Source organism: Protopterus annectens, chromosome 13.part0, assembly GCF_019279795.1.
Source record: "Protopterus annectens isolate FY-2018-M chromosome 13.part0, PAN1.0, whole genome shotgun sequence".
Taxonomy (NCBI): Eukaryota; Metazoa; Chordata; order Ceratodontiformes; family Protopteridae; genus Protopterus; species Protopterus annectens.
The window spans coordinates 754,664,239-754,682,323 of NC_056747.1; the positions used below are offsets into that span (position 1 = coordinate 754,664,239).

The window sequence follows — 18,085 nt, forward strand, 5'->3', positions numbered from 1 at the left end:
AAAAGAGATGCTAGCTGTACAAAATGCCGTAACTGCTTTCAAGGACCTCCTACATCCAGGACAACTCCTAATAAAGACGGACAACACCACAGTGATGTGGTACATAAACAAGCAAGGGGGCACACACTCCTACCCCCTATGCAGACAAGCAATGACCTTGTGGAACACAGCACTGACCTACCAAGTTCAACTACAAGCACAATTCCTGCCAGGAAAGAAAAACACATTGGCAGACGATCTAAGCAGAAACATCATAGATCCTCACGAGTGGGAACTAGATCCACAAGTATTCGCAATGATAACTCAAAAATGGGGGAGCCCAGACATAGATCTGTTTGCTTCCCCCCAAAACTACCAACTACGGAAATTCTGCACAAGGACATACCACACACTAGCTTGGAAAGTGGACGCCCTCTCCTTCAGTTGGAAAACATTGACAGTGTATGCCTTTCCTCCACTGCCTCTTCTGGCAAAGGTGCTGCTGAAAGCCAGATTAGAGAGGCCACAAATGATACTCATTGCTCCAGACTGGCCACGCCAACACTGGTATCCAATACTAAGGAACATGGCTCAAGGCCCACCATGGATTTTACCTACAATTCCTCACCTGCTCACTCAGCAAAACAATCAGATTCTACACAGTCAGCTCAAGACTTTAAATCTGGCTGCATGGCAGATTGCCTAAACAACCAGTCAACACTTCTCTCTAAAGCTGTGATGGACGTCATTCTGGAGGCCAGGAGGCCCAGCACCAGGAAAGTCTATTCAGACAAATGGAAAAGATTCTGCGCCTGGAACCAGGCTAAAGGCCAAAATCCCCTTGTCCCAAATATTTCTCAGATTCTTCAATATTTAACTGAGATGTTGCACAAAGGACTTTCTTTCTCATCTATTAAGATCCATGCCTCAGCTATTTCAGCTCAATACAACACGGATCCTCCTATATTTTCACATCCATTACTAAGACAGTTCCTCAGAGGGGCTAAGAACATAAGACCGCCCCGGAGAGCACCAACACCAACTTGGGATCTCAACTTTGTTTTGGAAAAACTTACAGTACTGCCCTTTGAACCAGCTTTCACAGCTGATCTACAGTTCCTATCATGGAAAACTGCCCTGCTGCTAGCAATAACTTCAGCACGAAGAGTCTGAGAACTACAGGCCCTAATGGCAGTGGAGCCTTTCATCATTTTTCATCAAGACAGACTCTTTTTACGAACTAACCCTTCCTTTATGCCAAAGGTGGTATCCAGTGTGGCCCTAAACCAAACCATTCATTTGCCCACCTTTTATCCAAGCCCCCTGAACAAAGGGGAAAGGCTCCTACACTATTTGGACATTCACAGGCAATTACGTTACTACTTGGATAAAACTAAGGCTTTCAGAAAATCTGACCAGCTCTTTGTATCCTATGCTGCAGCATCACAAGGAAAAGCTATCTCAAAACCGACCATTTCAAAATGGATAGGACATTGTATCCGTTTCTGCTACACACACCATGGGAAATCTGTGCCTGGTAACATCAGGCCCCATTCCACCAGGGCTACAGCAACATCAACAGCCTTCCTCAGAGGGGTACCAACCAAGGATATTTTGGAGGCTGCAACTTGGAGTTCAGTGCACACCTTCACCAAGCACCATCACTTACCTCTATACTCTAAAACCAGAGCTGGCTTTGTCACTGCAGTTCTGCAGGGTCTGCTAGCCTGTCCAAACCCTGTTGAGTTCCACCACCCATCCTTAGCTTTGGGATTCAACCCAAGTGTGATGACTGCAGCAGTGTAACACAATGAACATAGTACAGTTTTGTACCTACCATAAATGTAGATGTTTGAGTGTTCACACTGCTGCAGTCCAGGTTACCCTCCCTCCATCTCCTCTGAACTAGCTGGATTTATCTATACCTTTCTATCCTATACAACCTTTATGGTGTATTTGCTTGTAACTTAAGGTATTGTTTTATTTTTATATGTATATTTTTTATTAGCAATATGTATTGCCTACCTGTTGGGGGCACCTGACATCTGGGGCAAGAAAAACTGAAGAAAATGGCGTTGGATGCAACTTCTATACCCCTGGCGCACTGACCAAGACTTTGGAACTCTGGCCGACTGCGGGACCGCCTGATGGCAGGATAACCCAAGTGTGATGACTGCTGCAGTGTGAACACTCGAACATCTACATTTATGGTAGGTACAAAACTGTACTTTTCTCATCCCTCGGGCACCTGTCCGCCCAACCTGGACAGCCTCAAGCTGACAGCTTGGTTGCTCCAGTCCCCTTGATTGCCAGGACTCCTGGTTTTTCGTTTCCAGTGAAAACTATTCTGATGGCGTCTCATAAGCCTTCCTCTAGGACGATTAACCGCAGTAAATGGAAACAATTGTCTATTTGGGCTTCTCAGAGAAACCTGGATCCTTTTACAGCCCCTGTCTCTGCAGTGTTGGATTTCTTAGCCAGCATTTTTCAGCAAGAGGCTTGTTCCTCCACTGTGAAGGTGCAACTGGCAGCTATTCCGAATTTTCACATTGGCGAAAGTGTGAATACCCTGGCCTCTTCTAGACTGTGTAAGGCTTTTCTTAAAGGCACCTTTCATTTGCTTCCTCCAGTTAAGGACTCTGTTCCTCCTTGAGACCTTACCTTTGTTCTCCAGGCTTTAGTTGCTCCCCCCTTTGAACCTGCAGCATCAGTAGATTTGAAGTTCTTATCTTGGAAGACAGCCTTCCTAGTGGCCATTACCTCAGCTAGAAGGGTTTCTGAGCTTCAGGCCTCGTCTGCCTTGCACCCTTACTTGATCTTCCATAAGGACAGGGTTTCTCTCTGTACAAACCCTTCTTTCTTACCAAAAGTGGCTTCTGAATCGAGCATTAATCTAACAATTAAGCTGCCTGTTTTCTTTCCAAATTTTCAGAACAAGGGTGAATATAAACTGCATTTGCTAGATGTTCATAGACAACTTTGTTTTTATTTACACAGAACAAAGCCCTTCCGTACGTCTGACCAGGTATTTGTGTCTTTTTCTAAGCCCTTTTTGAGTAAAGCCATATCCAAGGTTTCCTTAGCTAGATGGATTACACTATGTATTTTGCAGATTTACAAAGACAAAGGTTTGTCTCCACCTGGTCCTGTTAAAGCTCATTCTAGCAGATCTATGGCGACTTTTGCTGCCTTTTGGTCTAGGGTCTCATTGGATGACGTATGTGTGGCAGCAACTTGGGCAAAGTCACATACTTTTGTTTCTCATAAGTTGGATTTGATCTCCAGAGGGAGAGCATCCTTCGACTCTACGGTGCTCAGGAATGTCCTTCAGGAGGGCCTCCCAGGAGTTTGAGTAGCTGGGGACTCTGTCCCACAGGTTGCAGATAAAATAAAGTTAACTACTTCAGATAAAGAAGTTATGTACTCACCATAACGTTCCATCTGAGTAGTTGTATTTCATTTTTTTGCAACCTTCCCCCGAACCTTCTCATGAAATTTTCATGTATGGTTTATGCTAAGTTGAGTTACGGAAAACTTGAACTGAGGGAAGGCAGGAGATGGTGATGGGTTATGGGTAAGGGTGAGGAGCTTGGAGCTCAGAGCAGATGCTTGTAAAGTTACCGGCTCAGTTCCGAATACCCACAGGTTGCAGAAAAATGAAATATAACTACTCAGATGGAACGTTATGGTGAGTACATAATTTCTTTTTATCTGCTGCCAAAATAACTCCTAATTTAAAACTAGGTGAGGGCTGTCCCTTGCTCAAAATCAAAGCTACTTGCTGATTTTGACTTAGTTGCAGAAAAAGTTATAGGCTGCCTTTCCACCAGTGTTTAATGTGGCTGATATTTAAGAAGGACTGTAGTATCTGCATCATTTATCACCATGTGGAACTGTACATCCTGAGGTTTCCTAACAAGAGCTAGTTGATGCTGGAAGTCTTGTTTTGTGAGTTTTTACCTTTTGACAAGAAGTTTAGGACCTAATAGTGGAACTGAAGGAGGAAAAAGTGGCTTCTCTCTTAGCTTTTAAGCCATTGAAGTCGCTGTCCCATTCTGTCTTTTGTTTGAATGAGACCAGTTACAGACGAGGAAAAGTTCTTAAAGTCTGACCTTAAGTAAACCCACAGCCTTGCCTTGAGACCTTTTGTAGTGAATGAGTGTTGAGATTTCCTTATATGGTACCCCTCCCCACACACTTCTTGCTAGGGAGTACATACATCTCCTGTTAGTGCACACTATTACATCGAGTACTGAGAGAATCTGCCTGATGTTCTTAGTGTTTCACTGTTGCAGTCATTACAGTTCGGTTGTCTGCCTGCAGGTAGCCCTCAGTCGGCCCGAATACTAGAGTCTTGGGATTTCCGCATCGGATGCTGTTGCCTCTTCCATGTCGTCAGGGGTATAAGACATGCAGCCAATGCCATTACATCAGCTTTTCTTGCCGTGTTGGAGCCCGAAGCAGTTCGCAAGTGCTGGTCGGCCGCTACCTGAAATTTTCATTTTTCGAGTTCCAGACCTGAAGTCTTCTAAAGCTAAGTACCCCGTTGGGGATCCTTTTTTCTTGCTCTAACTGGTCAGAAAAAGTTAATTGTCTTGCCTGTGGAAAACAAATAACTCACAGAGATTTTAATTTTTACTGCGTCATCTGTCTTGGCCCAGACCACAACGTTCCTCGCTGTAGGTTTTGTGCCTTGTTTAATGCTCGAACTGTTCGTCATCGGGCTATCTTTGTAGCTAAGTTCTTTCGCTCTCGTTCTCCGTATTCTGAAATGGCTTCGATAAACCATCCAACTACCGATCTTCCAAAAAAAGTCAGGATAAAGACAGAGACAGACCGCATAGGTCCAAAACTGCCGATGACGCTTCAGTTAAGCTAGTCACCAGTCCGCCGGTACTCAGTGAGGTGCTTTCGCAGCCCCTGATACCCACTTCTGCATATTCGCAGGCCTCTGCTGAGACCCATTCGGAGTCCGGTATGCCATGAGATGTTTCTTCGACTATGGAACTTGCGGATGTCTCTACCTCAGATGGGTCCGGAGCCACTATGCAGGCACCGGCTTCTGAGGGTGTATTAAGACTGTCTGATGATCGCATTAAACCAACAGCTTTGTTTTTGACTAAAATTGCAGAGTTTCTCAGGCCCAGAGTTCGCACTATGCTTTGAAAACTGAGTACTAAAGCGCATGCTCAAGCCCCCTTGTCACAGAAACAAATGCTTAGAATGTCTGAAGGCCTTATAACTTTAATTAGGGGGAAGCCAGCCTTCCCCCTCTAAAAGACAAAACTGATTTTCCTTCTGATTCTACAGACCATGAGTCTGATGACTCTGATCTCTCTGATTACCAGGACATACCCTTATCTACCTATGAGGATTCAGCTGCAGAGGATTCCATACCCTCTGCCTCCTCTACAGAGGACTTTTCTTTTGGTGAAACCTTGCATAGTTTGAGAGCATTTCCACTGGGAATGCCAGGACTACACTCAATCTAAAAAGAGACTCAGAGAATTTTTAGACTTGCCTCAGCACAGGCCTCTAGCTAATACCCCCTGTCCTGGACTGCATATGAGGAAACTTCAGTGGTACTTAAAAAAGTCTCTGGTGTCATCATTCTCAGGACCTGGAAACACTGATTCCTATCATTCTTTGTCTAAGGGCAGAGTTCCTTTGGTGGGCAGAGACATGCAACCACAACAAGGAACTTCCTTTCACTCAACCCCTCGCCGCCCAAACCCTGACAACAGACACATCAGACTATGTGGGGGGGGGGGGGGGCTCACATGTCAGGCAAATGCATTCAAGGCAAATGGAGCCCTAGAGCAAATTCCCCTGCATATCAATCAAAAAGAAATGTTAGCTGTACAGAATGCTCGGACAGCCTTCAAATACCTTATCCTTCCAGGACAACTCCTGATAAAGGCAGACAACACCACAGTTATGTGGTACATAATTCCAGAAAGCAGGCAAACAAGGAAAAATCCCACAAATAAACCAAAGAGTGAACCTGGATGCCACTGTTCAGCGAAACAATAAAGCCACGGAGGGGAATGTAGGCAGACTTCCGTTTAATAGTAAGAGCCACAAAATAACAAGACACACAAACGTATTCAGCACTTCATTTTCGTTTCTAGCACTTCCTCAGATGTGGGCTATTCACTTTATACATATGATGCATAATATTTTTATTACATGGTTTTAGTGTGTGTATGTATATATATATATATATATATATATATATATATATATATATATATACGTATGTTTTGTGTGTTTATTATATTTATTTATCTTATTTTTATTAGTATGGTTTTACTGTATTAAGTACTTGTAAACAGTTTTTAACATGTAATGATTTGTAGATAGTGTTTAATACAATACAATTATTTTAAAATATTTTACGTTTTTTAAATAATGCTATTGGTTAATTGATTAGTGATGTCATGATTTTTTACTATTTGTAGTGGATAGGTTTGTGATAGCCCACAATCAAGGAAATGCTAGAAACGAAAACGAAGTACTGAATACGTTTGTTTCTTATTTTGTGTCTCTTACTATTAAATGGAAGTCTGCCTACATTCCCCTCCGTGGCTTTATTGTTTCGCTGAACAGTGGCATCCAGGTTCACTCTTTGGTTTATATGTGGTACATAAACTAGCAAGGGGGAACTCATTCCTACCCACTCTGCAGGTCAGCCATGGCTTTGTGGAACACAGCCTTGAGCAACCAAGTGCACCTGCAATCTCAGTTCCTGCCAGGCAAACAAAATACACTGGCAGACGAGTTAAGCAGAAATCTACTGGACCCACACGAGTGGAAGCTGGAACCCAACTCATTCAAACTTCTAATCCACAGGTGGAGGAATCCAGAGGGTGGACCTCTTTGCCTCCCCCCAAAACCATCAATTGAGCAAATTTTGCACCAGAAATCCCCACAGCCAAGCATGGAAAGTGGGTGCCCTATCCTTTACATGGGAAAACCTCTCAATTTATGCCTTTCCCCATTCGTCCCACCTCTCAAAAGTACTACTCTAGATCAAACCGGACAGACCAAGGACAATCCTTGTTGCCCCAGACTGGCCACGCCAGCACTGGTACCCACTCCTACGCAGTCTGACAACAGTGCCACCCTGGCACCTACATCAGACCCCCCCCTCACTGCTGTCCCACCAGGAGGGACAGATTTTGCATCCACAGCTGCAAACCCTGAACCTTGCAGCCTGGCTTATCCCCTGAATACACCACCAGCAACCCTGAGCAAACAGGTGATGGACATCATCCTTGAGGCCAGAAGGCCTAGTACTAGGAAGTCCTATTCAGAAAAGTGGGAAAGATATTGTTCTTGGAACCAGTCTCAAGAAACGAACACAGCTTGCACCCACCTTACCTCAAATCCTGGATTACCTAGCAGAGCTACTCCACAAAGGCCTATCCTCGTCTATTAAAATTCATGCATCTGCCATCTCAGGTCAGCTCTTTACAATACTGAGCCACCTCTGTTTTCTCACCATCTCATCAAACATTCCTGAGGGAAGTTAACAATTTAAGGCCCCCAAGGAGAGCTCCCACCCCCGCCTGGGACCTTAACTTTGTACTAGAGAAGCTCACGCTTCCCCCTTTTGAGCTTGCTGCTGCAGCAGAGTTAAAATTCCTTTCTTGGAAAACAGCCTTGCTTCTAGCCATCACTTCAGTAAGAAGAGTGTCTGAATTACAGGCAATAATGGCTGTGCAACCCTTAATTATTTTCCATGCAGACAGGGTTTCCCTCAGGACTAACCCATCATTTATGCCCATGGTGGTATCCAGTGTTGCTTTAAACCAATCCATCCATTTACCTACCTTTTTCCCTAATCATCAGAATAAAGGGTAAAGGATTCTGCACTCCTTGGGCGTGCACAGACAGCTCAGGTTCTACCTTAACAGAAGTATACCTTACAGAAAATCTGACCAGCTGCTAGTCAGCTTTGCTATAGGGGCAAAGGGCAAAGCCATTTCAAAGCAAACCATTTCCAAATGGATAGCACACTGCATCCATTTCTGCTACAAACACCATGGAAAACCCTACCCCACAGGGGATCAGAACTCATTCCACTAGGGCTACCTCAACCCCTACAGCATTTCTCAGAGGAGTCCCTACCAGGGACATCCTAGAAGCTGTCACTGGGTCTGTACTTAGAAGGCATGCTTGGTTTAAGGAGCAAAATTTACCAGATCATGTTAAAGCTAAATTACTGGATTCTCCCTTAAACCAAGACCGCCTGTTTGGCAACAAAGCAAAAGTCGTCCTTAAAAAGATGGGGGGGGGGGGCTAAATCTATGCAAACTGTTAGATTTCCTGCAAGTATAGTCTCTCAGATTTAGCAGGCATTGGCCTTTTAAGAATTGGTCCTTTCTTGTCTCTTCCAGGCCTTCAGTCCAAACCCAGGAACAGCAGACCACCTAGGCTACAGTCTCAAGGTACTCACAGGCTTAAGCAGTGTGGGGCTCCCACTTCCAAAGCTTGAAGTAGTAAGACACCCCCCCCCCCCATGGAAAAATGTCACAATGACTTAACCTTAAACCTTCCAAGCCCTGCTCAGCTGCCTGCCCCTTAGGGGAAAATATCGCCCTGCATGCAAAAAACTGGGAACTCATTACCCAGGGCAAATGGGTTTTAAATATAGTTTTCCAAGGATACAGATTCCATTTCCACACCTTACCAACCCCCAAACGGTTGGCCAGACCTACCCCCGAATCAGTGGGCAGAGGCTCAGCAGCAGGTTCTCTCTCTTCTAAGTATCAGGACTATTCAACCTTTCCCAGCAGAAGAAAGGGGACAAGGTTTTTTATTCTAGACTTTTCCTAGTACCCAGAAAAGACAGCTCCTGGCATCCTATCCTGGACCTCTCAATTCTAAACACCTTTTTGGTAATCCCAAAATTCAAAATGCTAACACTTAAACAGTTGCTTCCTATGCAAGGCAGAGATGCCTGGTTGGCAACCTTAGATTTAAAGGAAGCTTACCTGCACATTCCAATAAGAGAATCTTGCAGGAAATACCTAAGCTTCAGAGCAGGCTCCATGCACTATCAGTTCTCTGCATTTCCCTTTGGCTTTTCTACTGCGCCCAGGGTATTCACAGTGTCTAGCTGCAGTCATTGCATTTTGCAGGCAAAGAAATTTTCAAATATACCCATACCTGGATGATTGTTTAATTCAGGCAGAAAGCCAGAACATGCTACTAAAACATCTGGTATTTGTAAAGAAACTTCTAATCTTACTGGGGTACACTATAAACAAAAAGAAATCTCATCTAGTACTCTGCCCAACAAATTGTATTCCTGGGAGCAATCTTGAAAACAACTTCCCAGATGGCTTACCTCACAACAGAGAAACAAGTTTATTTGACAGCCTACTTAAAACTACTGGCAACAAAGACCCAGCTGTCTGCAAGGAAAATCCTGCAAGCCCTGGGGTTCATGGCCTCTTGCATTCTACTAATTCCGTATGCAAGACTGCATATGAGGAAACTACAATGGTATCTAAAAAGCCTATGGTGTCAACATTCTCAGGACCTGGAATCAATGATTCCTATCATTCCTTGCATAAAGACAGAGTTCCTTTGGTGGGCAGAGGCTTGCTACCTCAACAAGGGGCTCCCATTCACTCTACCCCCTGCTGCCCAAACCCTAACAACAGACGCATCAGACTATGCATGGGGGGCTCACTTGGTAGGGCAGTGCATTCAGGCCAAATGGAACCAGAGTCAGATGCACCTGCATATCAATCAAAAAGAAATGTTAGCTGTACAGAATTCCCTGACAGCCTTCAAGGACCACATTCTTCCAGGACAATTATTGATAAAGACGGACAACACCACTGTTGTGGTACATAAATGGGGGAACCCACTCATACCTTCTCTGCAGACTAGCCATGGCTCTGTGGAACACAGCCTTGAGCTACCAAGTGCACCTACAAGCTCAGTTCCTGCCAGGCAAGTAAATTCACTGGCAGACCTAAGCAGAAACCTCTTGGACCCACACTAGTGGAAACTGGAACCAAAAGTATTCAACCTTTTGAGAAACAAATGGAGGAATCCAGAGGTAGACCTGTTTGCCTCCCCTCAGAACTACCAATTGGACAGATTCTGCACAAGGACTTACCACAGTCAAGCTTGGCATGTGGATGCCCTGTCCTTCACCTGGGAAAGCCTCTCAGTTTATGCCTTTCCCCCTCTGCCTCTCCTCTCGAAAGTTCTGCTAAAGATCAAACAAGACAAATCAAGGACAATACTGATTGCACCAGAGTGGCCATGCCAACACTGGCACCCCCTCTTGCGCAGTATGTCACTGCTGGAACCATGGCACCTACCTCAGACCCCTTCCCTGCTGTCCCAGCAGGAGGGCCAGATTCTCACCCTCAACCTCAAACCCTGAACCTTGCAGCCTGGCTAGTTCCTTGAGCTCTCCAATAACATCCCTCAGTAAGCAGGTGCTAGATGTAATTCTGGAGGCAAGGAGGCCTAGTACCAGAAAATCCTATGCTGAAAAGTGGAAAAGATACTGTTCCTGGAGACGGACTCAGGGGGTGGGCAAAACTGTGCCCAGCTTACCGCATATTCAGTACTTAACAGAGATGCTCCACAAGGGCCTTTCCTTCTCGTCAATTAAAATTCATGCCTCAGCCATTTCAGCTCATTATAATACTGGACCCACCCCTCTTCTCTCACCCCCTGCTAAAGCAATTCCTCAGAGGGGCCAAAAATTTAAGACCACCCAGGACAGCCCCTATTCCAGCCTGTGACCTTAACTTCGTATTGGTAAAGCTCACTCTACCTCTTTTTGAGCCAGCGGCAACTGCAGAGTTGAAATTCCTTTCTTGGAAAACAGCCTTCCTTCTAGTCATCACTTCAGCAAGAAGAGTGTCTGAATTACAGGCCCTCATGGCAGTGGAGCCATTCATCATCTTCCATGCAGACAGGGTGTCCCTCAGGACCAGTCGTCCCTTTATGCCCAAAATGGTGTCTAGTGTGGCCCTTAATCAGTCCACTCATTTGCCTTTTTTCCCAAATCCACAAAACAAAGGAGAACGAATACTGCACTCTTTGGATGTGCACAGGCAACTTAGATTTTATTTGAACAGGACTAACCCTCTCAGAAAATCTGAACAGCTGCTAGTTGGCTTTGCTGCAAGGGCATAGGGGAAGGCCATTTCAAAGCAAGCCATTTCTAAGTGGATAGCCCATTGCATTAATTTCTGCTATAAGCACCATGTAAAACCTACCCCACATGGGATAAGATCACATTCCACCAGGGCTGCATCTACCTCTACAGTCTTTCTCAGAGGTGTCCCTACCAGTGACATCCTAGAAGCTGCTACCTGGAGCTCTGTACATACCTTCACCAAGCATTAGCACATGCCTAATTTTTTTAAATCCAGAGCTGGTTTTGCCTCTGCAGTTTTGCAGGGCTTAATAGCTGGCCCTAATGCTCTCTAACTTCCTCCTCCCTTCCTTAGCTTTGGGAATCTACCCAAATGTAATGACTGCAACAGTGAAACATGAAGAACATAGTACAGTTGTGTACACTTACCACCATAAATGTAGATGTTCGAGTGTATTCACTGTTGCAGTCCTAGTTACCCTCCCTCCAGCCCCCTGACTTCTCTTGGCTATACTTTTCTTCTTGATTAGTGTATTTCAACTTTCTAGTGTATTTGCTTTTTATTGGAGGTGTAACCTAACATATAATTGCTTTCCATTATGGGGGCACCCGACATCTGGAGCAAGGAAAACTGATGCAATGGCGTCGGTTGCATGTTTTATACCCCTGATGACCTGATGTCATGGAAGAAGAGACTGCATCTGACACAGGAATCCAAGACTTTGATATTCAGGCTGGCTCAGGGCTACCTGCAGGCAGATAATCCAAATGTAATGACTGCAACAGTGAGTACACTCAAACTTCTACATTTATGGTAAGTGTACACAACTGTACTTTCTTCGCTCTGATCCCATCACCAGGGGACTCCCCCAGAGATGCTCTCGTCCATGCTTGGCCTCCTGGGTTACTGTATGCTTACCTCCCTGTTACCTCTCATTCCGAAGTTTCTTCAGAAAGCTTGCCGACTGGGATGCAAAGTGATCCTCATTGCCCCGTTCTGGCCTTGTCAGGTGTGGTTCCCCTTCCTCTGGTCTCATGTTTTAACTCCTCCTCGGATTCTGGATCCTTGCCCGGATCTCATCTCTCATCCCTAGGGCATCTGTCCACCCAACCTGTACAGCCTCAATCTGACTGCTTGGTAGCGCCAGTTCCCTTGATTGCTAGGACTCACGGTCTGTCATCTTCAGTAAAGACTATTCTGGTGGCATCCCACAAGGCTTCCTCTAGGAAGATTTACTGCAGCAAATGGAAACGCTTCTGTATTTGGGATTCTCAGAGGAATCTAGATCCCTTTGCAGCCCTGATTCCTTCAGTGTTGGAGTTTTTGGTCAATATTTTCCTACAAGGGGCTAGTTCCTCCACGGTAAAAGTGGAACTGATGGCCATCTCTAATTTTCATGTCGGCGATAATATGAATGCTCTCGCCTCTCTGAGACTGTGTAAAGCTTTTCTGAAAGGCACCTTTCTTTAAGCCCTCCAGTTAAGGACTCAGTCCCTCCTTGGGACCTTACCCTAGTTCTGCAGGTGTTAGTTGCTCCTCTCTTGGAACCTGCAGCGTCAGTAGATTTGAAGTTCCTATCCTAGAAGACAGCTTTCCTAGTGGGTATGACTTCGGCCAGGAGAGATTCTGAGATTCAAACTTTGTCTGCCATGCCCCCTTACTTGATCCTTTCATAAAGGCAGGGTCTCTCTCAGCACAAACCCCACTTTCTTACCGTAAATTGCTTCTAAATCAAACATTAATCAGATGATTAAACCTGCCTGTTTTTTTTCCAAATTTTAAGAACAAGGGTGAATACAAACTGGATTTGCTAGATGTCATAGACAGGTTTGTTTCTGTTCACACAGAACTAAACCCTTTCGTAAGTCTGACCAGTTATTGGTGTCCTTTTCTAGACCCTTTTTGGGCAAAGCCATATCCAAGGTCTCCTTAGCTAGATGGATTACACAATGTATACTGCAAGTCTGTAAGGACAAAGGTCTGTCCCCACCTTGTCCTGTTAAAGCTCATTCTACCATCTATGGCAACTTCTGCTGCTTTTTGGTCTAGGGTTTCACTGGTTGATATCTGTGCAGCAGTGACCTGGGCAAGGTCAGATACATTCATTTCTCATAAGTTGGATTCGATCTCTAGAGGGAGAGCATCCTTTGGCTCTGGGGTGCTCAGGAATATCCTTCCATGAGGGCCTCCCAGGTGTTTTGGTAGTTGGGGACTCTGTCCCACAGGTTACAGATAAATGAAGTTAACTACTTCAGATAAAGAAGTTATGTACTCACCATGACGTTCCATCTGAATAGTTATACTTCATTTTCTGCAACCGTCCCGCCCTCCTTCCCCCGAACCTGTTCTAGGTTAGTGTTATTAAGTTGCTGTTAGTTTGGATAGTGGCAAACTCGATTTGAGGGAGGGTAGGATTTGAGGGATTATGGGTAAAGGGAGGAGCTTGGAGCAGTTGCTTGGAAAAAGTTACCGGCTAAGATACTATATGGATTTCAATACCCACAGGTTGCAGAAAATGAAGTATAACTACTCAGATGGAATGTTATGGTGAATACATAACTTCTTTTTTCAACATCCCTTCTCCTAGTGCTCCAAAGAAGAATGGAAGACTGCATGGGTTGTACTGTTCTATGCTACCAGACTTCCCTCAGAGGAGTGCTTTGTGCAGTTTGTTTGCCCCCCCCCCCAAAACATGCACACTTGGCATCTAACTACTTTTGAAAGTGCAAATACAGATTAAAATCTGACCGTCTGTAGTCTGCCTACAAAGAATGTAATTATTTTTGTCTATATACTGTAACAGTAGTTATCCTGTTCAAATGTGTACATGTATGGTGAGTGCTCTCGCATAATGTTGCTGTTAAATTCTTTTGTTTAATCTTTGGGCTATTGTTTGCTTAATGCATGCATTTTAATTGCAGGATGGCTCCAGAAGTAATCCTAGCCATGGATGAAGGGCAGTATGATGGGAAAGTAGATGTATGGTCACTTGGAATCACATGCATCGAATTAGGTATGTTATGCAATTATTGCATTATTTTTAGACTTTTTAAATGGATTTAAAACTGTTTGTCCAAAAAACAACAGGAGCTGGTGTCAAACGGCCACAAACCAAAAACTAAAATGGTATACACAAACCAAAAGGTATAGTGAAAGAAACCTTCCACTAAGTCACTTCAGAGCTGACAAAAAAATCCAAACTTCCTGGTAGAAAACACCACGCTAATTCAAGCAATGTGGAGAAGTAAGTCCTTCCTGGATAAAAAACTCCAAACTTCAAAGTAGAAAATCACCACGCTAACTCTAGCAATGTGGAGCAATAATTCCTTTAATCACAGTAAGCGCTTTCGCCATGCGGCTTCTTCAGACTGTTACACAATGATCAAAATTCAAACAGTTAACTTATAACATGTCCCCTCACCCCATTGGTTAAAACATCATTGCATATATTCAAACATTAAAACACATTGCAAGTGATTCTATACACAAGGCATACATATAAGAAACAAGCCGCTTAGTATTCAACTGAGCGGTAAAAACTAATACCATAAAATCAACCCTCCATTATTAAAAACACAAAACTTAAAACAATGAATCCCTCAGATCCTGAGTAAACATTTAAAAACTGCATTTTCCTTGTCACGCTAAAACATACTCAAACCATAGTGGCAAAGCCCTGCAGTACAGCTGCACTAAAGTACATATAATCACTATTTGCGTAATAAAACTAATCTCATTATAACACACTAGAGATGTGTGCAGAAGAGCAAGCTTATACTTACTACTTCATAGAGATTTAATTCACAAAAGCATTAAAACCTTAAAACGCAGCAAGTAATGCTGCTGCTTATCTTATCCACGGCTACGCTAATAACACAATGAAACGCGTAGTTCCTGTCTATGTCTTCAGCTTAAATTTAAAGGGACATCGCTCTTACCTAGAATCTGTGTCTTCTGTCTGTGATTCTAGGTAACAAAGATAGTGAAAGTCCACTTCAAGCGGGCTAAGTGTAGAACAGTGTGCAAAGCATAACATTTCTACTTCAACCTATCTAACATAACAGTAAAAATAATAGAAATGATCAAAAGGAGAAAAAGTTCCATTATAGCTCAAGTGAAATAATCTTACCCTGAGAACGTCAGTGAACTCTTAAACTATGTACTGAGGGTGCATGAAGCATTTACATGCATAGCTTCCAAAAACTAAACTGATGTAAGCCAAAACTGGGCGGGCGTGAGAGTATACATTCGTCCCCATTTAAACTAATACAGGCTGCATGCTCTATACACACTGAATGGTTGTGTGCGCATGCGCTGCAAAAGATGTCATGACCAAAGTTTATTTAACCGCACTTCAACTAACGTATACCAGCAGCGAGAAAGTTCAACACTAGAACACTACGTTAAACCATGATGTAAAAGCTCCCTAAGTGTAGTGATGCCAAAAAACCGGACCAAACCAAGGATAGTGAGTGGTGTTTGGCCACGGCTCTGGCTGGTGTGTGTAAAGGGGAGGGAGGGTATGACAGGAAGGGAATGATGGAAGGAGAGGTAAGGGTGGGGCAAACGCAAGGAGGAATGGAATAAACAAAAACAGAAATGGATGGCAAAGGGGACCAAATGGGGGAAAAACATGGATGTGCCATGGGATAAGGGTAGGAAGGAAGGGAGGTGGTGGGTAAGCGTAGAAGTGTAAATCCCGTTATAGGGAAATGAAGTGACAATGGGCTGGGAAACGGAGCGTAGAGTGGGTATGGACATAGGAGGGTATGGATCAATGAAGAAGGAGAAAGGAGTAGGGAAACTGCATTGCACTGAGCTAGAGAATAAAGTGCAAGACGAGTATGAACATGTACCTGTTTATGAAATGCCTACATAGAAGGTGCTGGTGATGTCCTAGCAAGAGAATGAGGGTCACATATAAAGGAATGCAAAATGAATGACCAGGGTAAATAGATTCTGTAGGAACTCAACAGTCTATTGTTTAGGTACATGTAATCTCCTTTTTGAAGGAAAGGTCTAACCTGTACTTTATCATTGAGTCCTGGATACATCTCTGCCCTCAACCTAATGATCCATTTCATCTCATTCTCCAGGGTAAAGTTAACAATATCACCTCCTCTTTTATTCGGTATGATTTTCTGGATAACAAAGAATGTAAACGAGTGGTTAGGCCCTCTCTCTTTCTGGTGTTTGGCCAGGGCATTTACCATCGATGCTGTCCTAATGTGGTAAATGTGCTCCCTAATCGTTCTCTGAGTGTCCTGTTGGTTTTACCAACATAGAGCTTGACATGCTACACAAGTCGCCATGTAAATAATATTTGAGCTTCCACATGAGGTTTTGGTGTAAAAGTTGTAATTTCTTTGATTTGTGGGATGGATAAAATTCACTGTCTCATTGATGAACATACACTGATTGCAGCTACCACACGGTGCAGTGTTCATCAACTGTGTAATAACTGGCTCTACCTCTAGATTGTTCCTAGGTTTGCACAAAATTCTTTTTAAATTAGGTTGATTCTTGTAGGAGATGCTAGGGCACAACCCCACTATCTTCTTTATGTCTTTGTCTAACATCAAAAGATCCCAATGCCTCTCCAAGATTTGTTTCATACCCACCGAGTCCTTAGTATAGAACATAGAAACTCTGCTCTTAATAGTGTTAGATCGGTTCTCTGATACTAAAGGGGGTAGAGGCTCAGAATAGTATGGTTTTGCTCTGGTATTCCTGAGGCTTTCAACATCTGAGGCAGTACACTCAAATGTGTTTTCATTATAACCTCTTTTCAAGAATCTAGCCTTCAGACCTTTCAATTCATCTGCATATCCTTCACTAGTAGGATTCAACCTAGAAGCCCTCATTATCTGGCCCTTCAACACATTGTCGAACACATGCTTGGGGTGCATACTATCCCTGTGTAAAATAGTATTCCTAAAACATAACTTCCTGTGTACATTAGTGTTGAGCAGCCCATTACTGAGCCTATTGATACTCACATCCAGATATGATATATGTTCTGCTGAGTAATTTAAAGTAAACCTAAGGAACCCAGTTGAATTATTCATACATTCCACAAAGGTCAACAACCCTTCTTCGTCCCCCTTCCAAATAAAGAAAAGGTCATCTACGAACCTACGGTAGAAACCAACATGTTCCTTGAACTGTACTGTGTTGAGCAGGAATGTCTCTTCCCATTGAGCCATGACAAGGTTGGCGTAGCTATTGGCACAGGATGTGCCCATAGCCACGCCATCCTTCTGTAAGAAGATATCATCTCCAAACATAAAAACATTGTTCAACAAAACTGTTTCTAGAAGAAGAGCAATAAAGTCTATCTTCACATTTGTGAAATCAGAATGATTCTTAAGGTACTCTTGTATATGTTGTACACCTAGATCATTAGGTATCATGGTGAAGAGGCTCACAACGTCCAATGTAACCAAAATATAGTGTGCATTATCCTCTAATTTTCTCATGTAGTCATATAGATCCAGCAAGAACTGTTTGCTGTCTCTAAGTATAAATTTATTTTTGTTGACAAGTGGTCTTAGATGAAATTCAATAAAAATAGAGAAGGGTTCAGTCACCCATCCTTGCCCAGCTACTATTGGTCTCATGGGTGGATCACAGGCCGACTTGTGGACCTTGGGAAGTCCTTGTATAATAGGTACCAAGGGATTATTCACCTTAAAATAATCATATAGTTCCTTAATAATGTTACCAGACGCTAGCAGCTCATCTAGCATATAGTAAACCTGTAGGGTTTTCTCTTTAACCACATCCATTCCTATCTTCAGATATGAGGTGGTCTCTCCTAAAAGTATTCCCATTCTTCTATTATAATCCAACAGATCCATAAGGACAATAGGTCCTCCTTTGTCAGCTGGTCTTATAACAAGAGTAGTATCATGTCTCATGTCATTAAGTGCTGCCCTCTGATTGAAACTTAAATTCTGTTTATGCTT

The 18,085-nt window shown here is 43.5% G+C and overlaps 1 protein-coding gene across 1 annotated transcript in view; it reads left to right on the forward strand.

The window, feature by feature from the left end:
* TAOK1 (TAO kinase 1) overlaps window positions 1-18,085 on the forward strand; it is a 3,628,992-nt gene that overhangs the window by 1,295,955 nt on the left and 2,314,952 nt on the right. Inside the window, exon 9 of the mRNA XM_044054451.1 lies at window positions 14,039-14,130. Coding sequence (XP_043910386.1) covers window positions 14,039-14,130 — 92 coding nt within the window. The remainder of the gene's footprint in view (window positions 1-14,038; window positions 14,131-18,085) is intronic.